This window comes from Schistocerca serialis, chromosome 3 (assembly GCF_023864345.2).
Source record: "Schistocerca serialis cubense isolate TAMUIC-IGC-003099 chromosome 3, iqSchSeri2.2, whole genome shotgun sequence".
Classification (NCBI taxonomy): Eukaryota; Metazoa; Arthropoda; class Insecta; order Orthoptera; family Acrididae; genus Schistocerca; species Schistocerca serialis.
In genome coordinates, this window is record NC_064640.1 from 494,274,583 (window position 1) to 494,299,143 (window position 24,561).

Genomic DNA, 24,561 nt, shown 5'->3' on the forward strand with positions numbered 1-24,561 from the left:
ATTAAAATTTGTACTATGGCAGGGACTTTAACCCAGATCTCCTATCTACTAGGCAGATATCCCACCACATCTGCAAACTGGGCTTTGCACTAGGCTAGTTCGTGCATCTGTGGTAGCCACAATGCTGCTTTGGTATAGAAGCTAGCATATGTGCCTTGCAAACTGGAGATCCTGGTAGAAGTTCCAGCTGCGGTACAGTTTAATCATTGTTTCAGCTTCTACCTATATCGAAAAAAAATAAAAAAATGACCGAGTGGACGTCTTCTTGCAAACAAGCCAATTTCTTGACTCAAGATACGGGCCATGGCTATAAAACCCTACACAGTCGAGAGAACAATATGTTTGTCCTCTCAGGCAATATTGGTATGGGACCAGCTGAATTCGGCATAGCCTTGACTGTTGCCCTCCTGAACTCATCGATTCTACATTCGTATGACAGACATCGGATTCGGAACAAAGCGAGCACCAATATTGCAGAACGATGAACAACAGTCTACATTGGCCTCGAGCCTGCCGCTGTCGCATCCTGACACGTGCTGGTTTTCGTTTCTCCTTCTTACATGAAGCATAACACGACCTTCTCACAAACAAACAACGTTCAAAATGATTTGTGAATAAGTAACACACTGTTTAATCTTTCCTCATTGATAGAATGCTGATGACGTTACTCTTACTTGTTTGTGTGGTTGGGCTGAAATGCTCGTTACATCGACATCAACATACAAACTAGGCTAGTCACCTTATGGTGTGTGGCGGAGGGCATCCTGTACCAGTGCTGCTCATTTCAGTTCCCCTTCTACTCGCTAGCAGAGCGAAGGAAAAAGGACTATCTGTATGGCTTTGTAAAAATCCTAATTTCTCTTATCTTATCTTCATGATCCTTACACGAAGTGTACATAGGTCGCAGTAGACTCGTTCTGCAGTCATCTTCGAATTCCGGTTCTCTAAATTTTCTCAAAAGTGTTCCTCGAAAACAATGTCGTCTTCTCTCCACGGATTCCCATTTAAGTTCCCGAAGGATCTCCGTAATACTTGCATGTTGGTCGAACTAACGGTATCAAATATAGCAGCATGCCTCTAAATTCCGTTAATCCAACATGCTGGGGATCCCAAATACTCGCACATTACTCAAGAATGGGTCGAAAAATGGGTGAAATGGCTCTGAGCACTATGGGACTTAACATCTTAGGTCATCAGTCCCCTAGAACTTAGAACTACTTAAACATAACTAACCTAAGGACATCACACACATTCATGCCCGAGGCAGGATTCGAACCTGCGACCGTAGCAGTCCCGCGGTTCCGGACTGCAGCCCCTAGAACCGCACGGCCACCACGGCCGAAAATGGGTCGAACAAGTGTTCTATAAACCGAAGACGACCGATCGCTTTCCCTACCACAGTCCACACGTGCCCGTTCCGTTTTATATCGGCTTGCAACGATACTCTTAGATGTTTCAAAAATGGTTCAAATGGCTCTGAACACTATGGGACTTAACTTCTAAGGTCATCAGTCCCCTAGAACTTAGAACTACTTAAACCTAACTAACCTAAGGACATCACACACATCCATGCCCGAGGCAGGATTCGAACCTGCGACCGTAGCGGTCGCGCGGTTCCAGACTGAAGCGCCTAGAACCGCTCAGCCACTCTGGCCGGCTACAGTTAAAGAGGGTCGTAATGTGTAATAGGCAGAAATCTATCCAGACCATCACACAGGAATTCCAGACTACACCAGGATCCACTGCAAGTACTATTGACAGTTAGGCGGGAGGTGAGAAAACATGGATGTCATGGTCGAGCAGCTGATCATAAACCACACATCGCGCCGGTAAATGCCAAACGACGCCTCGCTTGGTGTAAGGAGCGTAAACCTTGGACAATTGAAGAGTGGAAAGACGTTGTGTGGAGTGACGAATCACGGTACACAATGTGGCGATCCGATGGCAGGATGTGGGTATGGTGAATGCCCGGTGAACGTCATCTACCAGCATGTGTAGTGCCAACAGTAAAATTCGGAGGCGGTGGTGTTATGGTGTGGTCGTGTTTTTCATGGAGTGGGCTTTCACCCCTTTTTGTTTTGCGTGGCACTATCACAGTACAGGCCTACATTGATGTTTTAAGCAATTTCTTGCTTCCTATTGTTGAAGAGCAATTCGGGGATGGCGAATGCATCTTTCAACATGATAGAGCACCTGTTCATAATGCACGGCCTGTGGCAGAGTGGTTACACGACAATGACATCCCTGCAATGAACTGGTCTGCACAGAGTCCTTATCTGAATCCTATAGAACACGTTTGAGATGTTTTGGAACGCCGACTTCGTGCCTCACTGACCGGCATCGATACCTCTCCTCTGTGCATCACTCCGGGAAGAATGGGCTGCCATTCTCCAAGAAACCTTCCAGCATCTGACTGAACGTGTGCCTGCGAGAGTGGAAGCTGTCATCAAGGCTAAGGGTCTGCCAACACCATATTGAATTCCAGCATTACCGATGGAGGGCGCCACGAACTTGTAAGTCATTTTCAGTCAGGCGTCCGGATACTTTTGATCACATAGTGTATCTTCCTACAGTCACTCAGCTTCGACACCTTCCCGTACACCACAGCATTATCAGCAAACAACCGCAGATTCATGTCCACCCTGCCCGCCACATCATTTATGTATACAGAAAATGACAGCGGTCTTATCACACTTCCTTGGGGCACTCCTGATGATACCCTTGTCTCTGATGAACACTCGTAGTCGAGGACAACGTACTGTTACTTAACAAGTCTTCAAGCCACTCTCATATCTGGAAACCTATCCCATATGGCCGTACCTTCGTTAACAATCTACAGTGGGACACAGTGTCAAACGATTTTCGGAAATCTAGAAATATGGAATCTGTCATTATCCTTCATCCATGGTTCGCAGGATATCATGAGAGCAAACGGCAAGCTGAGTTTCGTACTAGCGATGGTGTTTAGATCCTTGATAATTTGTGGACATAAACTTTCTCATCTCAGAGAAATTTATTATATTCGAACCGCGGACATGCTCAAGGATTCTACAGCAAACCGATGTTACGGATATTGATATTTAATTTGGCGGGTGCGTTCTTTTACACTTTTTTGTATAAGAGACACTTGCCCTTTTTTCGAGTCACTTGGGACTTTAGCGGTGAGTAAGTGATTCGCGATAAATGCAAGCTAAATAAACGGCCAATGCTGTATTGTGGCTCCAACCGGATTGGGATTCTGTCCAGGTCTGTGGACTTATTTGTTTTCATCTCCTCCAGTTGTTTCTCTACGTCATGGATGCCTATTAGCATGTCCTACATGCGTGAGTCTGTACGAAGTTCAAACGACGGCATGTTTGTACGATCCTCAAGCGTGACACACACATCCAGGTATGTCACGTAAATTTGACTTTCGTTGTTTCCCACTGTCATGATTTTGCAGTTTTAACTTCCAGCTGTCTACCTTAACCATTATGTCATCTTGCTGAGCCAAAATCGTTAGAGAAGGAACACAATTGAACGAAAGATATTGAAACTAACAAACGGAAGGAAATTTCCAGTCCTAATATTTTCTTTATTTGTACTACATTTGCGCGTATTGGTGGTAGTTCCAACTATTACTTACTAACGTATATATACATTGGTCTTGCTTGGTTCCCGTAGTGAAAAGGAGGCACAAGAGTAGCTACAAAGTGGGGTTAATGTGATGACAAATGAGGCGGTGGTGTTAGAAGAGTTTAGTGCTGCCAGCAATGTCACTCCCAGTCTGCAGCGGCGTTGGAACCCGCGGTGTCTAACTCCTCTGCGTCTTCTGGCCTGGGAGGCAGCGTGGCGGGCTCTGAGCCGCCGCCTCCACCGCCGCCGCCGCCGCCGCTGCCGCCACGGCCTCCGAAACCGACGCCCATGACGCGCATCAGCCACTCCAGCGCCCGCTGCAGCATCCGCGACATCACACTGCCTGGGCCCCCGTCGCCACCTGCGCAGTAATTGTTCTGCTTGAGCAGACGACACAGCCACATAACAGCATGGCTTGAAAACACAAATATTAGCATCGAAACTACACTGACGGGAAAAAAATCGCAACACTAAAAAGTAATTAATGTGGAGTAATGAAGTTTTGGGAATGCATTTGCCTAAGTAGCATGCCGGGTGATCAAAAAGTCAGAATAAATTTGGAAACTTAATAAACCACGGAATAATGAAGATAGAGAGGTAAAAATTGACACACATGCTTGGAATGACATGGGGTTTTATTAGAACCAAAAAAAAAAAACAAAGTTCACAAAATGTCCGACAGATGGCGTTTGACAGCGAAACGTCAGTGACTGCGTATGACAATCGTGTATAAAAGGAGCTGTAATGAGAGAGAGAATCAGATGTGGCAGCAGTCACAGCATGTTGACGTTACCCGAAATGGCGCTTTTAGTGAAGCTGTATTATCAGAATGGGGAATGTGCTAGTTCAGCGTTACGATCCTATCGCCTTAGGAAGGGGGTTCGCACGGGTAAAGGTTCAAATGGCTCTGAGCACTATGGGACTTAACATCTACGGTCATCAGTCCCCTAGAACTTAGAACTACTTAAACCTAACTAACCTAAGAACATCACACAACACCCAGTCATCACGAGGCAGAGAAAATCCCTGACCCCGCCGGGAATCGAACCCGGGAACCCGGGCGCGGGAAGAAAGCTACCGCACGACCACGAGCTGCGGACCGCACGGGTAAAGGTCCGTTGACAAATGCAGCTGTGGCGAGAATGATTTCGAAGTTCGAAGCCACGGGTTGTTCAGAAGACGATAGACCCCGTAGTGGCCGACCGAGCACAAGGCGTAATGCTGCTGAGACAATTCAGGAAGAAATGGAGACTGTAGCGGGTTCGTCTATGCACGGGGAAGTCAGCGATCGTGCAGTCGCACCGGCATTCCATACACGATTGTTTGGTTGGCACTTAGGCGTACACTCCGATACTATCCGTACAAAATCCATCAGCATCATGAACTGTTACCTGGCGATTTAGTGAAGCGGAGGGCATTTGTGGTGTGGGCGTTTCGAAAGATGGTGGAAGATGACGATTGGTTGAGTGACGTGTTGTGGACCGACGAAGCTCATTTCACGTTCCGAGGGTCTGTCAGCGCCCACAACTGCAGAATTTGGGCTACCGAAAATCCTAGAACTGTCGTGGAAACTCCATTGCACGACGAGAAAGTCACGGTATGGGTTGGATTTACCACATCTACCGTTATCGGGCCGTTTTTCTTCCAGGAAATGTGTGATTCTGGTTTTGTAACTGCTACTGTGACGGGTGAGAGGTACGCCGATATGTTACAGAATCGCATCATCCCCAGCCTGGCTGATAAACACCTGCTGGAACGTAAGATGTTTATGCAGGATGGCGCTCCGCCCCATATTGCTAGACGCGTGAAAGATCTCTTGTGCGCCTCGTTTGGTGATGATCGTGTGCTCAGCCGCCACTTTCGTCATGCTTGGCTTCCCAAGTCCCCAGACCTCAGTCCGTGCGATTATTGGCTTTGTGGTTACCTGAAGTCGCAAGTGTATCGTGATCGACCGACATCACTCGGGATGCTGAAAGACAACATCCGATGCCAATGCCTCACCATAACTCCGGACATGCTTTACAGTGCTGTTCACAACATTATTCCTAGAATGCAGCTATTGTTGAGGAATGATGGTGGACATATTGAGCATTTCATGTAAAGAACATCGTCTTTGCTTTGTCTTACTTTCTTATGCTAATTATTGCTATTCTGATCAGATGAAGCACCATCTGTCGGACATTTTTTGAGCTTTGTATTTTTTTGGTTCTAATAAAACCCCATGTCTTTCCAAGCATGTGCGTCAATTTGTACCTCTCTATCTACATTATTCCGTGATTTATTCAGTTTTCAAATTTATACTGACCTTTTGATCACCCGGTATTTAAGTGATTAACACTGCAAGATCGGAAGTTAATGTAAGCGCGAAATAAGCCATTGTAAATGTGAAATACTGGTTCATTAATAACCGGTTGAATCGCCAGACCATTGAATGCAAGTATCCAGACGTTCAAGCATTGTGTTGTACAGGTACGAATGTCAGTTTGTGGGATGGAGTTCCATCCCCGTTGCACTTGGTCGGTCAATACAGGAACGTTTAACGCTGCTTGTGGGTGACACTGAGTTGTCCGATGATGTCCCATATGTGCTCGACTGGAGACAGATCTGGTGATCGAGCAGGACAAGACAACACGTCCACATTATGCGGACACTCTGTTGGGATACAACATCAATATGAGGGCGAACTTTATCCTGATGGAAAACGCCCCTTGGAATGCTGTTCGTGAATGGCAGCACAATGTGTCGAATCACCAGACTGACGTACAAATTTGCAGTCAGGGTGCTTGGGATAACCATGAGGGTGCTCCTGCTATCGCACGAAATCACACCCCAGACCAAGGTTGGTTTCAGGCGCTGAAATGGCCTTCTTGTATCCAACACACAGCCGTCACCGGCAGCGAGGCCGAACCGGTTTTCATCAGAAATCACTTCTCCCTCCAATGAGCTCTCGCTTGAGACCACTGAAGTCGCAAATGGTGGTGGTTTTCAGTTAGTGGAAGGCACGTTACAAGGCGTCTAGCTAGGAGCTGTCCGCAAAGTAACAGATTTGTAACAGTCCGTTGTGTCACTGTGGTGCCAACTGCTGCTGAAATTGCTGCTGCAGATGCAGTACGAGGTGCCACAGCCATACACCGAACACGACAATCTTTCCTCTCGTTTGCTCCATGTAGCCATCTGGAGCCCGGTCTTCTTGCGACTATACATTCTCGTGACCACTGCTATCAGCAATCATGTATAGTGGCTACATTCCAACCAAGTCATTCTGCAATATCGCAGAGGGAACATCCAGCTTGTAGCCCTGTTACACGACCTCGTTCAAACTCAGGGAGCTGCTGATAAGGGCGCCTTTATTGTCTTAAAGGCTTTCTTGACTATGATTAACTCACTGTGTCCAGTCTCGAAGGTAACTATAGTTCACGACCGTTGCAGCGCGTTCTTAAGGCAAACCCGATTTGCATCTCATAGTGGAGCCACTTGCGCCACTCTTATGCGACTGACGCGTAATCTGAATAGACATCATCTCTCGGATGTAGAAACACGCCTACAAACTTTCGTTTATGTCGCACAACTCCTTCATGGTGCTGGCATCTTTTTCCGTCAGTGCATATGGTGAGCCGCACCAAAAAAGAAAAATGCAAAATACCTTTATTCGCATTCAAAGAATTCTGCACTATATGATCAAAAGTATATGAATACATCTACGAAATGCGAAATCGGCGATTATACGAGGTGTAGCTAGAAAAAAACCGGACTAGTACTGGTGAAACAATAAAGCGAATGCAATAAGGCTGAAAGTCGCGTGGCCTGTCACGTGACTCTCGCTCCGCCTAATGCTCGAGTTTCATCTGCCTCCTGCACTCAGTCTGCCCGTGGCGTCTGTTTTAAGTAGTTGACGTTTTGTCTGTGCGTCGGAAAACGTTGAGTGTACAGAAAGAACAGCGTGTTAACATCAAATTTTGTTTCAAACTAGGAAAATCTGCAAGTGAAACGTTTGTAATGTTACAACAAGTGTACGGCGATGATTGTTTATCGCGAACACAAGTGTTTGAGTGGTTTAAACGATTTAAAGATGGCCGCGAAGACACCAGTGATGACACTCGCACTGGCAGACCATTGTCAGCAAAAACTGATGCAAACATTGAAAAAATCGGTAAACTTGTTCGACAAGATCGCCGTTTAACAATCAGAGCAGTGTCTGAGTTAACAGGAGTTGACAAGGAAAGTGTTAGGCAGATTCTTCATGAAAGTTTCAACATGAACAAAGTGTGTTAAAAAATGGTTCCAAAGTGTCTCACAATTGAACAGAAGGAACGCCGAAGAATGATTTGTTCTGACATCCTGGAAAACATTGAAAGTGATCCCACCTTCTTACAAAATGTTATTACTTGCGATGAATCGTGGTTTTTTACTTACGATCCCGAAACTAAACGCCAATCGATGCATTGGAAAACTCCTGGTTCTCCACGACAAAAAAAAGCACGAATGTCAAAATCGAAATTCAAGGCAATGATCATTGTTTTTTTTTTACATCAAAGGGATTGTGCACATTGATTGGGTACCAGAGGGACAAACAGTGAATCAGCATTACTACATTAGCGTCCTGGCTACCCTGCGTGAGCGAGTACGGAGAAAACGGAACGATTTGTGGAGAAAAAAGTAATGGATCCTTCACCAAGACAATGCCCCAGCTCACAGTGCGTTGTCAGTGAAGACGTTTTTGGCAAAACACAACATTACCATCTTAGATCATCCACCCTACTCACCTGATTTGGCCCCCTGTGACTTTTCTCTTTTCCCTAAAGTCAAGTCAGCTTTGAAAGGAACTAGATTTGAGACTGTTGAAGCAGTAAAAGAAAAAGCGACGGAAGTAATGTATGGACTTACCGAAAATGATCTGCAGCATTGCTATGAACAGTGGAAAATTCGTATGGAGCGGTTTAGAGACCGAGGAGGAGAGTACATTGAAGGAGATAACATGAAATTGTAAATAATTGTAAATAAATGTTTTTTCCAGCATCAGTCCGGTTTTTTTCTAGCCGCACCTCGTATTTCACGAGAGGCTGATCCACCTGTATAAGAAGAGGCGGATGGTATTGTTCTGTCAGTAGAAAAGCAGTAACATGGGAATGGGTTGGTCAAGAGAGATTAGTGACACTGAACGTAGACCGTCATTGGATGTCACCTGAGTAAGATGTTTATCAGAGGCATTTCAACTCTTAAAAAGCTGCTTAAGTTGACTTAGTGATGTTACTGTGAACTGCAAACGTGAAGGAACAACAACAGGTAATCCAAGACTAGACAGACCTCATGCACTTACAGACAGAGGCCGTCGAAAATTGCGGAAGGTGGTTCTAAAAATTGCATAGAACCAGCGCAAGGAATAACTCGCGATTTCCAAAGCGTTGCCAGCAGGCCAGCTATCACAGTGGCTGTGCTAGGGTACAATGGTCGAGCAGCTCCTCATAACCCACACATTTCCGTAGCCATTGCTAAGCGACGCTTGAGATGGTGTAAAAAGCGAAATCACTGGACAGTGGATGACTGGAAACGAGTGATTTGGATTGACGAATCACGCTACATCCTGTGGTAATCGGATGGAAGAGTTTGGTTTTGGAGGATGGCTGGAGGACGTTAGCTGACTGCCATCATGTGTATTGTCAGCAGTGAAGTACAGGGGTGTTATCCGTGTTAAGGTGTGGTCTTCTTATTGCACTTAGGAAAAAGCTAGACACGAAAATATATGAATACATTTCACGTCATTGTGTACTGCTCATATTACACTTGTAGCAATACTTAAAACACTTCCGTAAATAGTTACCGTAGGTTTGTTTAGCAATGCAATGCTAGGCTCATAGAATGGAAGCAATATTCATCGACAAATGTCGACACTAACAAAGCCGTAAAGAGTCCTTTCAAAGACTACGGTGTACCACCATTTGTTGTCACCTTACATGCTGTTATCTCAGTTGAGGAGAGAAGTAACGTATCAGTAGGAGAATGAGTGGCTAGGGACTTTAAATAACAAATTACAACAAGCTATGTGATCAATACGACCTATTCGATATCCCTTCAGTCACTGAAGTGAAAATCAAAGTCCTTAGGACGTTGTCGATTTGGGCAGACCAATCAGTTCTATGGCAGTGGAGTGCCAGTTTTGGTGCAGCTATTTTTAACTGTCTGCGTTTTATACTCAGACAAGAGGGGAATGTACGGCAAGCTGGAGACGTGAGACATGGCCCATATTTCAGACACCGAAGAGACAAGTGTAGGTATCGATTGCTGCTTGTCCCTTAACGAATTTCTCCTGTAGGAGATTATTGCATGTGCTCTTAGGGAATTACTCATCCCTATTTGCCAGTAACGCTTACAAGTATAATGGAATATTTTAGCATTTTGTTTAAATTATTTTGTTTAAATTATAATAATCTCATATTGCGAATAAGCACAATGTATATGCATGTATGTGTGTGTGTGTGTGTGTGTGTGTGTGTGTGTGTGTGTGTGTGTGTGGAGGGGGGGTTAGTCGCTTGTGACGGCCGCTTCTACTCTTCTCAACACCGCGTTGCCCTGCCGTCACACCGGTGAGAAAGTGCCAAATTATACCATTTCACACATTAATTTGCATTGCACCCCGACTGATCGACTAATCACGTTAGTAGAGATTATTGTTTATTGCCAATCCAGCGTTTTGAAAAATTTTCAGCGTCCTCTCACTATAAAATACTTTTTCTCTTATTTTAGATGCAGGCGAATTTAAACCAAACGTCTATAAGTACATGTTCCCATCACCATCAAATTTTGCGAAGTTAATGGGTCACGTCTTTCTCTCTCTTCGTTCGCCAGTGTAATGTAAACAATATTCACTGAATAATATAGCTTGACTAGGAGCGTTGGGAACACCTACGACCTTTTAAGATTGTGAGTATATTTTAGATATTATCTTTAACAATTTTAAAATTCATGACGTTGAGACACTGTGTATTACTCTTTACCATGTAGGTTGCACCTGATGATGCGGCTTTAGACCGCGAAACCGGTTGTGTATCAATAAAACAACAATTTTACCAGCTATAAGCGGAATCCTTTCTAACATCATGCCTTTCGACATCTGTGGATGTTCAGAAGGTAAAATTCTCTGGAGAAATAATGTAAAAGTTTACGTCGGGGCGGCGCGTTAAATTAGACCGGTAGCAGACCGGAAGCCAGCGGGATTCAGTCCCGGCTGAACACGTGCTGCCCGGTGGTAATTACCTTGCAAATCCAACCGCTTCGCGGAAGAATAAATAAACCTCGTTCATTCGGGGAAAGCTATGCAGAGAGAACATACGGCACATTCGACAATATAACGGAGAAAAGTTTATTATCAAATGGCCAATGCATTCCTCCTAATGGAAGCTGGGCGTCCCTTGAGCTATTTTGTGTCAGAAATTGGCTATTCTACTTCTACAAGAGTACTATTTCGCATTGCGCACAGAATAGTATTCAGCCTTTGTCAAAAACTGCATCAGAATTCCACAAGAGACATGTTTATCATATTGCCAATCTGTAACTCGCGTATACTGGTGCGGACGTACACATAGATTATCGGTTAGAATACTTGTGGTGTGACATATTTCAGCACTGAAGTCGTGACATCTGGCACCGTGACCACTTTTGATATGATGAAAAAGAGACTGACACCTCATGGGACACATATTTTCATCTTCTGTACTTGGCCCTCAGCGATAGAACGCACGGTAGAGCACCGTATCTGATCACCAGAATGTGCACTAATGTTATTGGTCGAATTACAAACCTCTTGGGAATGTGTCATGGAATGTGAATAGATTTAGATTAGACACATTGCTCATTACACAGAACCATAGCGAGGAAATCTCTGCTGATGTGGAACATGACAGACAAACTTTGTGGAACATGGCAGGTAAACTTTACATATAATGAAAGTTTTACAAGAAGTAACACGCTTACATTTAATGAACACTCCACAGATTTTTATTAAAGTCATCTTCAAAAATGTGTAACAAGTAAACCATTTTATTCAATTTGTCAATTCAACAAAGTAAAAACGTATAGAATAGTGGTTCATTTGATGGTATGTGAATGTACGCTGTGCAAGACAGTTAAAGAATTACTTTTTCCAAACGCAGTAATTGTTTCCCATTGCAACGTAGAAGTTTTAAATTTGGCTCAAACGTATCTACAATCTTCCTTTGTAAGGGCGGAAAAACGTACAGCAACGTGTCGGCACAAGCGAAAAAAGGTCGGAGCTCAGAGGTTCATGTGAGGTGTGAGGTGGGTTAATGATGTTACACTGAAAGAAAATTTTACCATAATTCTGACAAAAAACCACTGTGGACGTGTCACACGATGTGAAGGTCATCACACCCCTCGTGCCCATATTTCATCCCTCCTTTCGACGCCTCAGCGGCGAAGGTTAGAACCGCGACGCCCAGCGTTCAAATCACGCGGTTTGCTTATGCGTGGCCGAGGAAAACATTTCAGACACACAGTCGCTCAGAATCGATACGAAAAGGTTTGATGGTATGGCATAAAGGGCATGTCTGAAACCACGACTTCCATTTGGGACGTTGAATCCCACAAATTTCGTGGTTGGAAACGACAGCTCGCAGTGTGGTGAGTAACAAGACAATGTTCTTGACAATCTTTCACACAGTTATCATCCCCCAGACGCTTCAGCCCTTCTCTAAGGATATCGTGGGTCAGCAACCCCATTGAACATTATTGCACCCACTTGGAGTGCAGTTCAAAAATGGTTCAAATGGCTCTGAGCACTAGGGGACCTAACATCTGAGGTCATCAGTCCCCTAGAACTTAGAACTACTTAAACCTAACTAACCTAAGGACATCACAAACATCCATGCCCGAGGCAGGATTCGAACCTGCGACCGTAGCAGTCGCGCGGTTCCGGACTGCAGCGCCTAGAAACGCGTGGCCGGAGTGCAGTGCGACAGCAGTTTTTGCTCCAGTGTATGGAGTGAAACCACTAGGGGCAGTTCGAAACCTTCGACGACGTAGGAACGTGATCCGAGAAATCAAAGGGTAATAATGCTTCTTCACCCCTCCTGTTCGTGCCCACCTGTGACGTGATCGTGGGAGTGTGTGACATTGACACATGCGTGAATAAAACGGCAAAGGAGTCCTCTAAAACCATCCAGTTGGACAACACCTCTCGGTGCCACTTGCCCGCCTTTGTTGAGAACTTTAAAAAGTTTCTGTACAGAGATAATCCATGACAGACAGGCGCCTGTAGTAAGACTACGCTGCCTTTCTAGTGCCTGCTAGTAGGCATGGTGAATCGGAGGGGTGTCAAGGGGTTGCATGTCTGCAAGCGCCTAGGGCTTCATCAGAGGTTGGTTGCGTGCAGGTAAAATGCTCAACAAAGGCTGCATTTGGCACTGAGGGTGTTACCGACCTGGAGGATCTTAGAGCGACTCCTTTGCCATTCTGTTCACACATGTGTCACTGTCGCACCCCTTTGTGACAACATCATAGAGGGCGTGAAACAACAGAACTAAAAATCATAAGCACCCTTTGCTGCTTTGGATCAAGTTTAAATTTCGTCGAATGATTCTGAACGGTTTCTGGTGGTTCCAACCGATACACCAGAGCAAAAACTGGCCGAACTCCACTCCAAAGAGCTGGAGTAACATTCAATGTGGTTACTGGATCACGATGTCCTCAAAGAATGGTACAAGCGACCGGAGGGTGTCAGGAGTGTCAAAAGTTGTCAACAACGCTATCCTGCTGCTCACCGCACTGAAAACAGTCGTTTTCAATCGCGAAATTTGTGGGAATCGACACCCCAAAAAATGGGTGGTTTCATCGACACCCTTTATACCGCCCCATTAAGACCCTTTCGTGTCGATTCTGAGTGACTATGTGCCTGAAATGATTTCCTCGGCCGCTCGTAAGTCAACCGCTAGGCGTCGCGGTTCTGGTCTCGATCACGGAGAAGTCAAAAGAAGGGGTGAAATGTGGGTAAGAGGGCCTGCCCATTGTATGACACGTCCACGGTGGCTTTGGCCACAATTGTGGTGAAATTCGTTGGCAATCTGACGTCATTAACCTACCTTACATCTCACATGAACTTCTGAGCTCTGGCCTCTTTTCGTATTTGTCGACATCTTGCCGTCTGAAGTGTCGCCGAGTCAGAGGATACAATTACGGGGTTTCAAAAAAGTGATCATTTAATTTTTCTGTGAGGTGTTTATACACAGTCGAGTCACATTAATGTGACCACCTGTCAAAATCCTGAGGAACCACCTTTTGCAGCGCGGACGTGTAGGAAGAGAGTCAATGAGGTTCGGAAAATTACCGGCAGTTATGTGAAGCCATGCCGACTCCAGCGCCGCAGCCAGCTGCGCTAGGTTCCTCAGCTTAGGGTCCATGGAGCGAACAGCTCGAAAGAGGTGGTCCCACAGATTCTCTATTGGGTTTAGATCCGGGGAGTTTGGTGGCCAGACGGTACGGTAAACTCATCCTGATGCTCTTCGAATCATGCACGTACACTGCGAGCTGTGTGAAACGTTGTGTTGTCCTGCTGGTACATGCCATCTTGCAGTGGAAAACAACAAACTGCTTGTAGGGATGTACATGGTCCGCAAGGATGGATGAATACTTCTGTTGACCCATTGTGCATTCCAGAATGACGAAATCACCCAGGGATTGCCACTAAAACATTCCGCAGACCATAACGCTCCCTATTCCGGCCTGGACCCTTCTGAATGTTGTTTCAGGGTGTTTGCTCACAGAAGTTTTACACTGTACACGTAGGAAGCGTGGTTCATCTGAAAAGGCGTGCAGATTCCAGCCTTCCTCGGCCGGAATCTGCACGCTAATACCGCAACTGGACGACAACTGAGTGCATGGGTGCATGAACCAGGCTCCTTCGGAAGCCCATAGACTACGGAACAAGATTCGCTGAAAGGTCGTTGAGGAGACGCTGTTGGTAGCTCGTTGGTTCATATGGGTGGGCCGCGCGGGATTAGCCGAGCGGTCTTGGGCGTCACAGTCGTGGACTCTGTGGCTGGTCCCGGCGGAGGTTCGAGTCCTCTCTCGGGCATGTGTGTGTGTGTTTGTCCTTAGGATGATTTAGGTTAAGTAGTGTGTAAGCTTAGGGACTGATAACCTTAGCAGTTAAGTCCCATAAGATTTCACACACATTTGAACATTTTGAACATTTGAGCGGTCAGTTGCTCAACAGTTGCGCGTCTATTCACGATTACATATGTCTGCAGTCGTCGATCACCCCTGTCATCTATGACTCATGGTGCACCACAGTTGCCTTGGCGTTTTTTGGATAGCGCAGTTATGTCATGTACTGTATACTTAACGACGGCGGCGCGCGAATGTTTACAAACTAAAGCCGTTTCGGAAATGCTCCCACCCTTGGCCCGAAAGACAATTATGATACCCTTTTGCACCTCAGATAAGTCGCTCCGTTTCCGCATTACGACAACGACTGCACTATTTTCCGTGTCCCTCCGACATGCTTCATATACTCTCCACTGCTAATGCTGCCATCTCTCCTCTGTGAGTTATTGCACGCTGACGTATAACATAGGCGGTGATCACATTACTGGGACCGTTTATAAAGTAATTCATTGTCTAGTATTACATATGATTGGCAAATGAAAAAATACACGCTCTTTTCTTATTCTGATAATACTGGTGAACTTAACTGAGTATCACATAAGATTCGCGTTATGTAACGTTACTGATAATGTTTGCGTGAATTAGTTGTGTTAAGAAACTCGTACACAGAACAAAGAAAAGACCTGCAATAGGCCGTTAATGCTCCTCTTAAACTGTACCTTATCGGTGGCTAAACTAATTTTAATTGCTGGCAAATAATTGAAAATGTGTTTTTTTGAATAGTGGGTATCGTGTTTGACGCCACATAAAAGCCATTATGGCGTTAGTTTTTTCTTGGCTGATACCGTCCCTAGATTTTGGCGTGTTATTGGTGGTGGGTCCAGAAATTTTGAGTGAGATTTTGATCTTTACTGGCTGGTCAAGCTATATAAGTTCTTCTTCGTGAGAGTCAATCACATTTCAGTACTCTAGAAGCAAGTATTATTATTTGGCAAAATAGGACCTGTGATGCTACAATCCTTGTTCAGGTGAAGGGAGAAAGACAGGAGTTCCACGTAGCCTTCAGAAGTGACGGGTCATTTTAGCATAAGTAAGACGTCCACAAGTATTCTTCAGTTTTCTCCAAATTGCTCCACTCTTTGCATGCCGGGGAGTTTACTGAGTTACATATGCTCATAAATGTGAGTTATCTGGTAAGACGAACAGTCAGCAGTCTTCCATTAACAATTCTTAGTGCTCGTTCGCTCACTATGGTCATGCCACTTAACAGGTCGAAGTGAGCTATACTTCGCAGTTCTAAAATTCCTCACACTATTCGTGCGTTTACAAAACCGATGAGAAAGACGAGTGTTGACGTCCTATAGCATTTCCTACCTCTTTGAGGAAGAACAGTCTGTAAAGTAAGAGCATGGTCGACATTACACACAGATGGTAAAAGATATCGCCTTAGCTCTTTCACAGCCCAACAGAAGGAATTTTCATCCTTCATGCAATGTCGATGAAGCATTAGCTGACTTTGAATTATTGACTAAGATACACGAGAAGAGATATGAGTGCAGCTTACGAGTCGCGTTTATCAAAGCTATCCCTTCTCCCTTTATCCACCTCTCCTCTCTCCTCTGTCGACCCACCCCCACCTGTCCCTGTCCATCACCTCCACCCCATCTGCCTCTGTCTCCACCACCCCCTTTCTCTGTCAATGTGCTCCTTCACCGTCTGTTCATTTCCTCCTCCCCCTCTAAGTACATCTCCTCTTCACCTTCTCTTGGTCTTCCTCCTCAATCCTCCATTCTCCATCCATCTCCTCTTGCACCTATTTCTGTCCATTTCTCCTCTCCCTCTCTTGCCTATCTCCTTCTCCCCCCTCTCTCTCTCTCCATCTCTCCCTCTTCTTGTCCATCATCTCCCCTTTCTTTTCTGTGTCCATCTCTTCCTCTCCCCTCTCTCTGTCCAGCCTCTCCTCTCCCCTTTCTCTGGCCATTTCCTCTTCCTACTCTGACAGTTCATCTCCTCCTCCCCCATCTCTCTTCCTGTCTCTTCCTCCCCCCGTCTCTGTCCATCTGCTCCTCTTCCCTTCCTCTGTCCACCTCCTCCTCCTCCTGTCTGTGCCTATCTCCTCCTTCCTCCACACTATCTGTCCATCACCTTGACCCCCTTCTCTCTTCACATTGTCACACTCAGCCGAATAAGAGGCTGGTGGTTCTTACTCCTACAGTATTTCTTTAGAGATTTTGACTAGTATGTGTACCAGATTTGACTGAAATCGTTCCAGGGGTTTAGGACGAGCTTTTTACCCGTGGCTTTGCTCGCATACTTATATGTCAAATATATTTTACGTATATTTAACACATTTCACGCGTGTTAGTACTCATATTTCATCTGTATGTCTAGCGAATTTCGACCAGCAGTTTCATTTTCACGCAGCTTAATTTTTATGACATCCATGTGTTGTACCATGATATAATTTTGTCGGTACAAAAAATGGTTCAAATGGCTCTGAGCACTATGGGACTTAACATCTGTGGTCATCAGTACCCTAGAACTTAGAACTACTTAAACCTAACTAACCTAAGGACATCACACACATCCATGCCCGAGGCAGGATTCGAACCTGCGACCGTGGCAGTCGCGCGGTTCCGGGCTGAGCGCCTAGAACCGCTAGACCACCGCGGCCGGCTTGCCGGTACAACCAGTGATAATATACCTACTGCCTGCGAAATGTGTTGTGAATAGATTTTATAGTAAACAAGTAATAAATTAAAACGTCTCGCATGGTGCGGTAGTTTTTCATGCATTCAGTGTTTATGATGTAGCTATGAACTACTTGTCGTACAATGATGTAATTTTTCTGGCTTTTTCAGTGGTATATGTGAAGTTGGTTGGTTGGTTGTTTGGGGAAAGAGACCAGACAGCGAGGCCATCGGTCCCATAGGATTAAGGAAGGACGGGGAAGGAAGTCGGCAGTGCCCTTTCACAGGAACCATCCCGGCATTTGCCTGGAGCGATTTAGGGAAATCACGGAAAACCTAAATCAGGATGGCCGGACGCGGGATTGAACCGTCGTCCTCCCGAATGCGAGTCCAGTGTCCTAGCCACTGCGCCACCTCGCTCGGTGGTATATGTGAATACTGTGTGCAAAATGTCTCACGAATGAAGTCAGTAATAAATTAAAACGTCTGGCCCGATGCTGCAGGTTTACTGCATGAACAGTGAAAATGTAGTATGACACAAGCTTTTTCCTTTCATTATTTTGTGCGGGTCGTCAGCTAGAAAAAGTTTCGTAAAGGTTTGAAATTATGTGTAAAGTTTGTTGCAAGTCTCTTAGTGCTCTCATTTTCAAATACTGAATTATTAAAGTCTGGCTATTCCCGCGTCGTGGATTACACTGTTTTATCACCTCCACCAACACCCATTTGCGAGGTGGGTGATTCTTATCACCACAGTGATTCTTTCCACGCAGTAAAAGATATATATACGAAGATTGTTTGAAATCGGCCCAGTGGTTTAGGAAGAGATGTGGAACGAACATACATACATACATACATACATACATACATACGTACGTACGTACGTACGTACGTACATCCATTTTTATAAGTTGAATGGATTCAGCCATCATCCTAGATCTCCTTCATCTGAATGATCACGATTACAAATCCACGCACTGACAATTAGCTGTCCAAGTTAAATAACATAGTGAGTCTGCATCACAATTTAAAACTATTTGCCGCACTAAAACTCCATCCCAACATCCCTGTCTATCGGAGGTAGTGTGCCATTAAATTATAAAATACGAGCATGCCGATAGAATTTAATCATAATACCACGACGTCGAATTCGTGTACAGCTGTAGTACAGTAAACTTTATAAACGTAAATACGGAAACAGTGCACCTGTGTATTCCATCGTAGCGACCTTCCCATGTGGAACGTGTAACCTACTTGCTGCAGAAGGAGGGCAAACACGTGTATCGCCAGCATCCTAACTGATGAGATACAGCCTCCCTCGAGCCTCGGGGCCGCAGGAAGGCCCAGAGGTCCGGAATCGACCTGTCAGTGTCTATGTTGTCACAGCTTCACCGGCATCTGAAAGTTTTTCTTGAGAGATAATTGGATTTTCTGATGTACAAGCGCCATTCGCGAACTGTTCATTCCATATACAGTTCCAGCGCCTGCTGTTGGTGCGTTCCATTCCTTAACGCTACGTCCTCCCGGCGACGTGCCACTCATGAATGGAAATTGCATCATTTCATAGATTCACATACGAATAACAGAAGATGTCTCGTACAGCACCAGCAGCCTATAGCTACACCAGTTAGCAGGACGATAATACTGAATTGGTATTTCCCCTTCAGTGTGCTTATTTGGGGAAATGTTGACTTTATATTTTCACCTGTTTATAAGTGTAATGTGCGATGTATATTTACGCCACATGCCGTTTACTTTTTTATTTGAAACGAATGATCACACAACTAAAATCACTTCGTATTATTCGACTTAAAATAAAATATCACTACATATACAGAAGCTGGCAAATTTCATGTTACGCTGTGGAGAAATGTGACAGGAGATTTATCAGTAAAGAAGGTGTCTACGTTTCCAGAAAATCAAGCTATGCCTTGAAAGTTATGCAAATTAGGCCATGAAATAAACTCTTTTAAACTTCATAACGTTTTTAAATATTTACAAGAGATGATTCGAAATGGTCCGAAGTAACTAACACAAGTGCTCAAACAAACCAGAAATTCACGTAAATAGTATTTTGGAGAAGAGCAGATACAATTTTGTAAGACTGTGGGAGCTTCGTTGTGAATAACTTTCACTCAGCCGGCCTGAGTGGCCGAGCGGTTCTAGGCGCTACATTCCGGAACCGCTCGCCGCTACGGTCGCAGGTTCGAATCCTGCCTCGGGCATGGGTGTGTCTGATGTCCTTAGGTTAGTTAGGTTTAAGTAGTTCTAAGTTCTAGGGGACTGATGACCTTAGAAGTTAAGTCCCATAGTGCTCAGACCCATTTTTTGAACTTTCACTCACTCATGACATGGGAAAGAAGCTCTATTTTTACTGATAGGCTGGAACGAGACGGCGACAGCTGAATTAGTACTGGCAAAGAACGAAAGGGAGTTTAGTGTTAAACACCCCTTCGACATCGAAGTAATGAGAGTCGGAGCACTTGTTCGGATGAGAAAAGAAATCCGCCGTTATGTTTTGAAGGATAGTAACCTGAAGTGATCGAGATAAGGAGCGGAAAGTCTAACTAAGGATGACTGGAAGAAGATTCGTAGCCCGCAGGTGGCTTAGCAGAGGTGAATAATTTGCTCAGATGTAGCAAGGACGGAAATGTAACGTTCTGCACGTACGTTAATACAAAGTCACATTATTGTTCTATGACACTGTTGGTGGTAAATGATTGGAAACAGCAGGAGCGTGCTCATCAAACTTCAGTGTCAGACGCTACAAGAGAGGGGCTGTGCATCACGGACAGGTTTATTGTTGAAATTCCGAAAACACACTTGTGCAATATATTGCTTCTTCCCACATACCGTGATGTGATTATGACGAGAAAATCACAGAAATCGGCGCTGACTCAGAGATTTACCGACGTAGACAGTGTTTCCAGAAATACCGTCCGCCAAACTCCGTAAGGTGGCATCCGGAGTATAGAAGTAAATGTATCCCAAAAAGATTTTCTGTTCAAGTTCTGAGAGTGTACATTCATAGGCAACTTTCTGCACCCTAAATTTCGTGAAATGACCACAGCAAGAAAAACAAAAAATTATAGGTCTCACGGGGGCAACAAACGTTCTTCCTGCTGGTCAATAGCCAATGGAAATGGAAAGGTGGTAATTATAATGGTATCAGAAGTACCCTCTACCACACTCCCTAAGGTGGCTTTCGAAGTGAAGGTGTAGGTAAATGAAACAGACGGTGGCCTTCACTAAGAGACCATGACAATATTTGACGGCAGTATTTTGATAGTTCAGCGCTGTACCAACTCACAAACTGAAAAATTTGTGGGCATACAAGGCAACTACGACATTTCACGGTGCGGAATGTCTAATCTTAACAGAAAACATAACCTTTGTATTAAATCATTTTGTTCGTTGAATGGACGCTGCTAAAATGGATCAAAAAATTGAGAAACAACTCCTCTGAGGAGAATAGACACAAACCTCATTTTTTCCAAGTGGTACGTTTTCAACTAGGTGAAGATCGAACCTAAATTGAATGAGACTGGGATAGTGAGAGATCGCAGCAAACTTCCGTACTCTCTCCGCGCTATGATGCCCGTCAAGCAGCATCTGGCGTGATACGAAACAAAATATCATGGCTCTGAACACTATGGGACTTAACATCTGTGGTCATCAGTCCCCTAGAACTTATAACTACTTAAACCCAACTAACCTAAGGACATCACACACATCCATGCCCGAGGAAGCATTCGAACCTGCGACCGAAGCGCCTAGAACCGCACGGCCACGCCGGCCCAAAATATCATGAAAATGTATCTTATTTCACGGGTATTTATACGTTGATGACCCAAAACATTATGACAAACTGCTTAATAGCTAGTTTGTCCGCTTTTGGAACGAATTACATACCAACTGATTCTGCGTATCAGGTATCCGACACTTTGTTGGCAGGTTTGTAGAGGTATGTAATATTAGATGTTTATAGACAGGTCATGTACAGTCAGTTCCCCAAGAAAGTGAACGCCATAATTTCAAATGTAGCGTCCGCAGCGACATCTCTGGTAGTGGTCTCGAATCTGTACTCAATGCGCGTTTGCATAGTGTATAGATAAACAGTGTGAGAGTTGAATGTTTGTTTTGTCGGTTGCAGTTTTGGCTATTTGCACTTATTTACGGCCAATTTAAACGCTGAAAAAAATGTGCAATATTTATCGAAAATGCCTTCTGAGGCCCGTTAAGAAGCTATTCGGTTCGAACGAGGCAAACTGGATGCTTCAAGAGAATAATGGCTCGAAACATCGCAGCCGACTCTGTACAGCATGGAAACGAGACAATGGGGTATCCACGATGGATTGGCCTGCAAATCCGATGTTTGGTCACATATTAAGACGAAACTTAAAGGAAAGCCAATATATACTTTGAAGCAGCCGTCATATAAAATCAGGACGATATGGAGATCATTACCGAGAAAATATGCATAAAATCTCGTGAAAAGCATGGGAAAAAAGTGCCAAGCTATAATCGATAATGGCTACGATTGGATTAACTATTAGGTAGTTGTGCAGTTAATAAGAACATGTATTTTCATGTAAACATATATTTATAATAATGTCTTTTATTTCATACAGATAACGCCATACACTTTCTTGTGGAACTGATTGTAATACGAATAAATAATGCGCCGCTGATTTGCGTAAGCCGTTATGTCGCCTTAAAGCCACCCAGATGGGTTCCGTGGGATTTACATAAAGAGAATTTGGTCGCCGAGACATCAACGTGAGTTCACTATAATGTCACGGACAATGACACTGCTGAAAGATGACATCGGCGTCGCGGAAGACCTCAAGCATGAAGGGATGCAGGTGGTTCGCAGTTGTCAGCGTGTCTTCGATTGCTACCACAGATCCCGTGCAGGCGGAGGAGAATGTATCCCATAGCATAATACTGCTATCACCAGCCTGCGACCGTGGTGCGCTACACGTTTCGAGCCGCGGTTCACCTGGATGTCGGCGTTTGTGAAGACGATCATCGACCGAGTGTAGCAAAAATATGACTCACCCGAGGAACCGACACGTTTCCATCGGTCGACTGTCGAATTCCGATGGTCCCGCGCCCATTAGAATCGTAATTGACGATGTCGTTGGGTCAACATGTGAATACACAGGGGTGGTGGTCTGCGGTGCTCCGTGTTGAACTATGTACGGTGAACAGAGTGATCCGAAACACTTGTGTGCACCAGAATTATCCTCTTTCAGCAGAGATGCCACAGATCGCCATCTATCCTACTTTACAGATCAAACAGGCCTCCGAACCCACGTTCTGTGAAGAATCGTGGACGTTCAACTTTAGCACCTAGTGGTAGCTTCTTTGTCCTTTCTACCCCTTTCCGTAGATGCTCACGTGAACAATCGACCAGCTTCGCCGTTTTCGAGATACTGATTCACGGGTTCTGCGTAATAATAATCTTCCCTTTGTCAGAGTCACTCATCTCAATGGATCTGCCAATCTGCAGCACATATCTTCGCTAGGGTGATCTCCCGTCCGTGTCTGCTCCGTTTTTATACTTTTGTTATTATGTGACGCGCCCGCAACGCCACCAGGCAGCATCCAACGTTGCGGCGGGCAGTGGTCATAGTGTTTTGGCTGATCAATGTGTAATGTGCAAGTTTGCGGAGACACGTTTCTAGTTTGTTGTTTAACGTTGTTACCAAAAATCTCCACAAGTAGTTGACCAAATTGTTACACAATACTCTTAATAAATTTTCGTACGGGCGTAGGCTACATGTTTTGCTTAAATCTCGTAAAGGTCTTGACTAATTTACTTCAGAGGTCTGCACGATACTGTAATAAACCTTTTTTTATACATAGACAACATATTTCTTTAACAGACACGGTATATAAGTATATAATACTATATTAAGAGGAAACGTTGTCAGGAAAAATCTTAACAACTTCTTGACTGACCTCAATCTTTTACACGATACTTTAACGAACATAAGCTATATATTTTAACATATACTGTATATAAATATATATGTGACATATAGAGGCAATCTTTGTTACAAAAGACTCTAAAATTTCATCATAGATGTACTGAATATTCGTACATGATACTCCAATAAGCATTTGGATGGACACGGGCAATACTTTTTTTTTAATGTGTATAATACATAAATAAATACGTAATATGTAAAGGAGAAAGTTGTTACCAAAAGTCGCGAAATGTTTTGATCCGATTTATGTAAAATATTATGCGATACTTTAATGAACATTCGGGCTGACATAGGCTACATATTTTTTATGTATATAAAATATATAAATATATGTCTAATACATAAACGGGAAATATTTCTACCAAAAAAATCTCGAAAAGTTGTTGACCGACTTTCTTAAAATTTTGACTCGATACGCTAATAAACATACAGATGGACACAGGCTATATATATTTTCAAATGGTAATGTACAGGTTTTCTGTTAAAACTGGATGTGAGAAATAAAATGCTGTTCTGTGTCATTAAGATGTGCTGTTTCTTTTTATTTCTCGCAGTCTGTTTCACCATCGACTAGATGGCATGTAAGCCAATGGAAATACTGTTTCTCACAGGTATATTCTTATAATCTCAAAAAAAAGTTATATACGCAAACATGTACTGTTTCGTTTGCGCCCTCGTCACCGGTTTTACAGAAAACAGGAAACGTTTATTTATGGCTTATTGGTTTATGATTAACGACGAAATCTTAATCGTTCGAAACTCTGTAATCCTAGCGATTCACAGATTAGAAATATGCGAAATATTGTCATTAAAGCAACTATCCCCACATATCTAGTAGTTGAAGATATCTCTTATACCCCTTATACCAATGATACCTATCTATTTACCCATTCATTTTAAGCGACTTCAATTTCCAGTCAAAGTTTCGTTCACAGCAACAAAATAAAGAAGGCTCACGGTCAGAAAGGGGAGAGAAGGTGGTGAACAGAGAGGGATAGAGGAAATGGGCATAGAAGGGGGAAGGAGGACATAAAGAGAGAGAGAGAGAGTACTTTTACCAAAGGTTAACTTAAGAGCTATGTCACCGCATGATGACTCATCTAACCAAATTATAAGACAACATTTCACAATTCTCTGGACAAAACCTT

General features: G+C 44.2%; 1 protein-coding gene across 1 annotated transcript in view; it reads right to left on the bottom strand.

Annotated features, from left to right (window-relative positions):
- Nucleotides 1-3,553: 3,553 nt before the first annotated feature.
- LOC126469521 (twist-related protein 1-like) overlaps nt 3,554-24,561 on the bottom strand; it is a 98,289-nt gene continuing 77,281 nt past the window's right edge. The window contains exon 4 of the mRNA XM_050096641.1: nt 3,554-3,976. Within this exon, the coding sequence (XP_049952598.1) occupies nt 3,756-3,976 (221 nt within the window). The 3' untranslated portion in view covers nt 3,554-3,755. The remainder of the gene's footprint in view (nt 3,977-24,561) is intronic.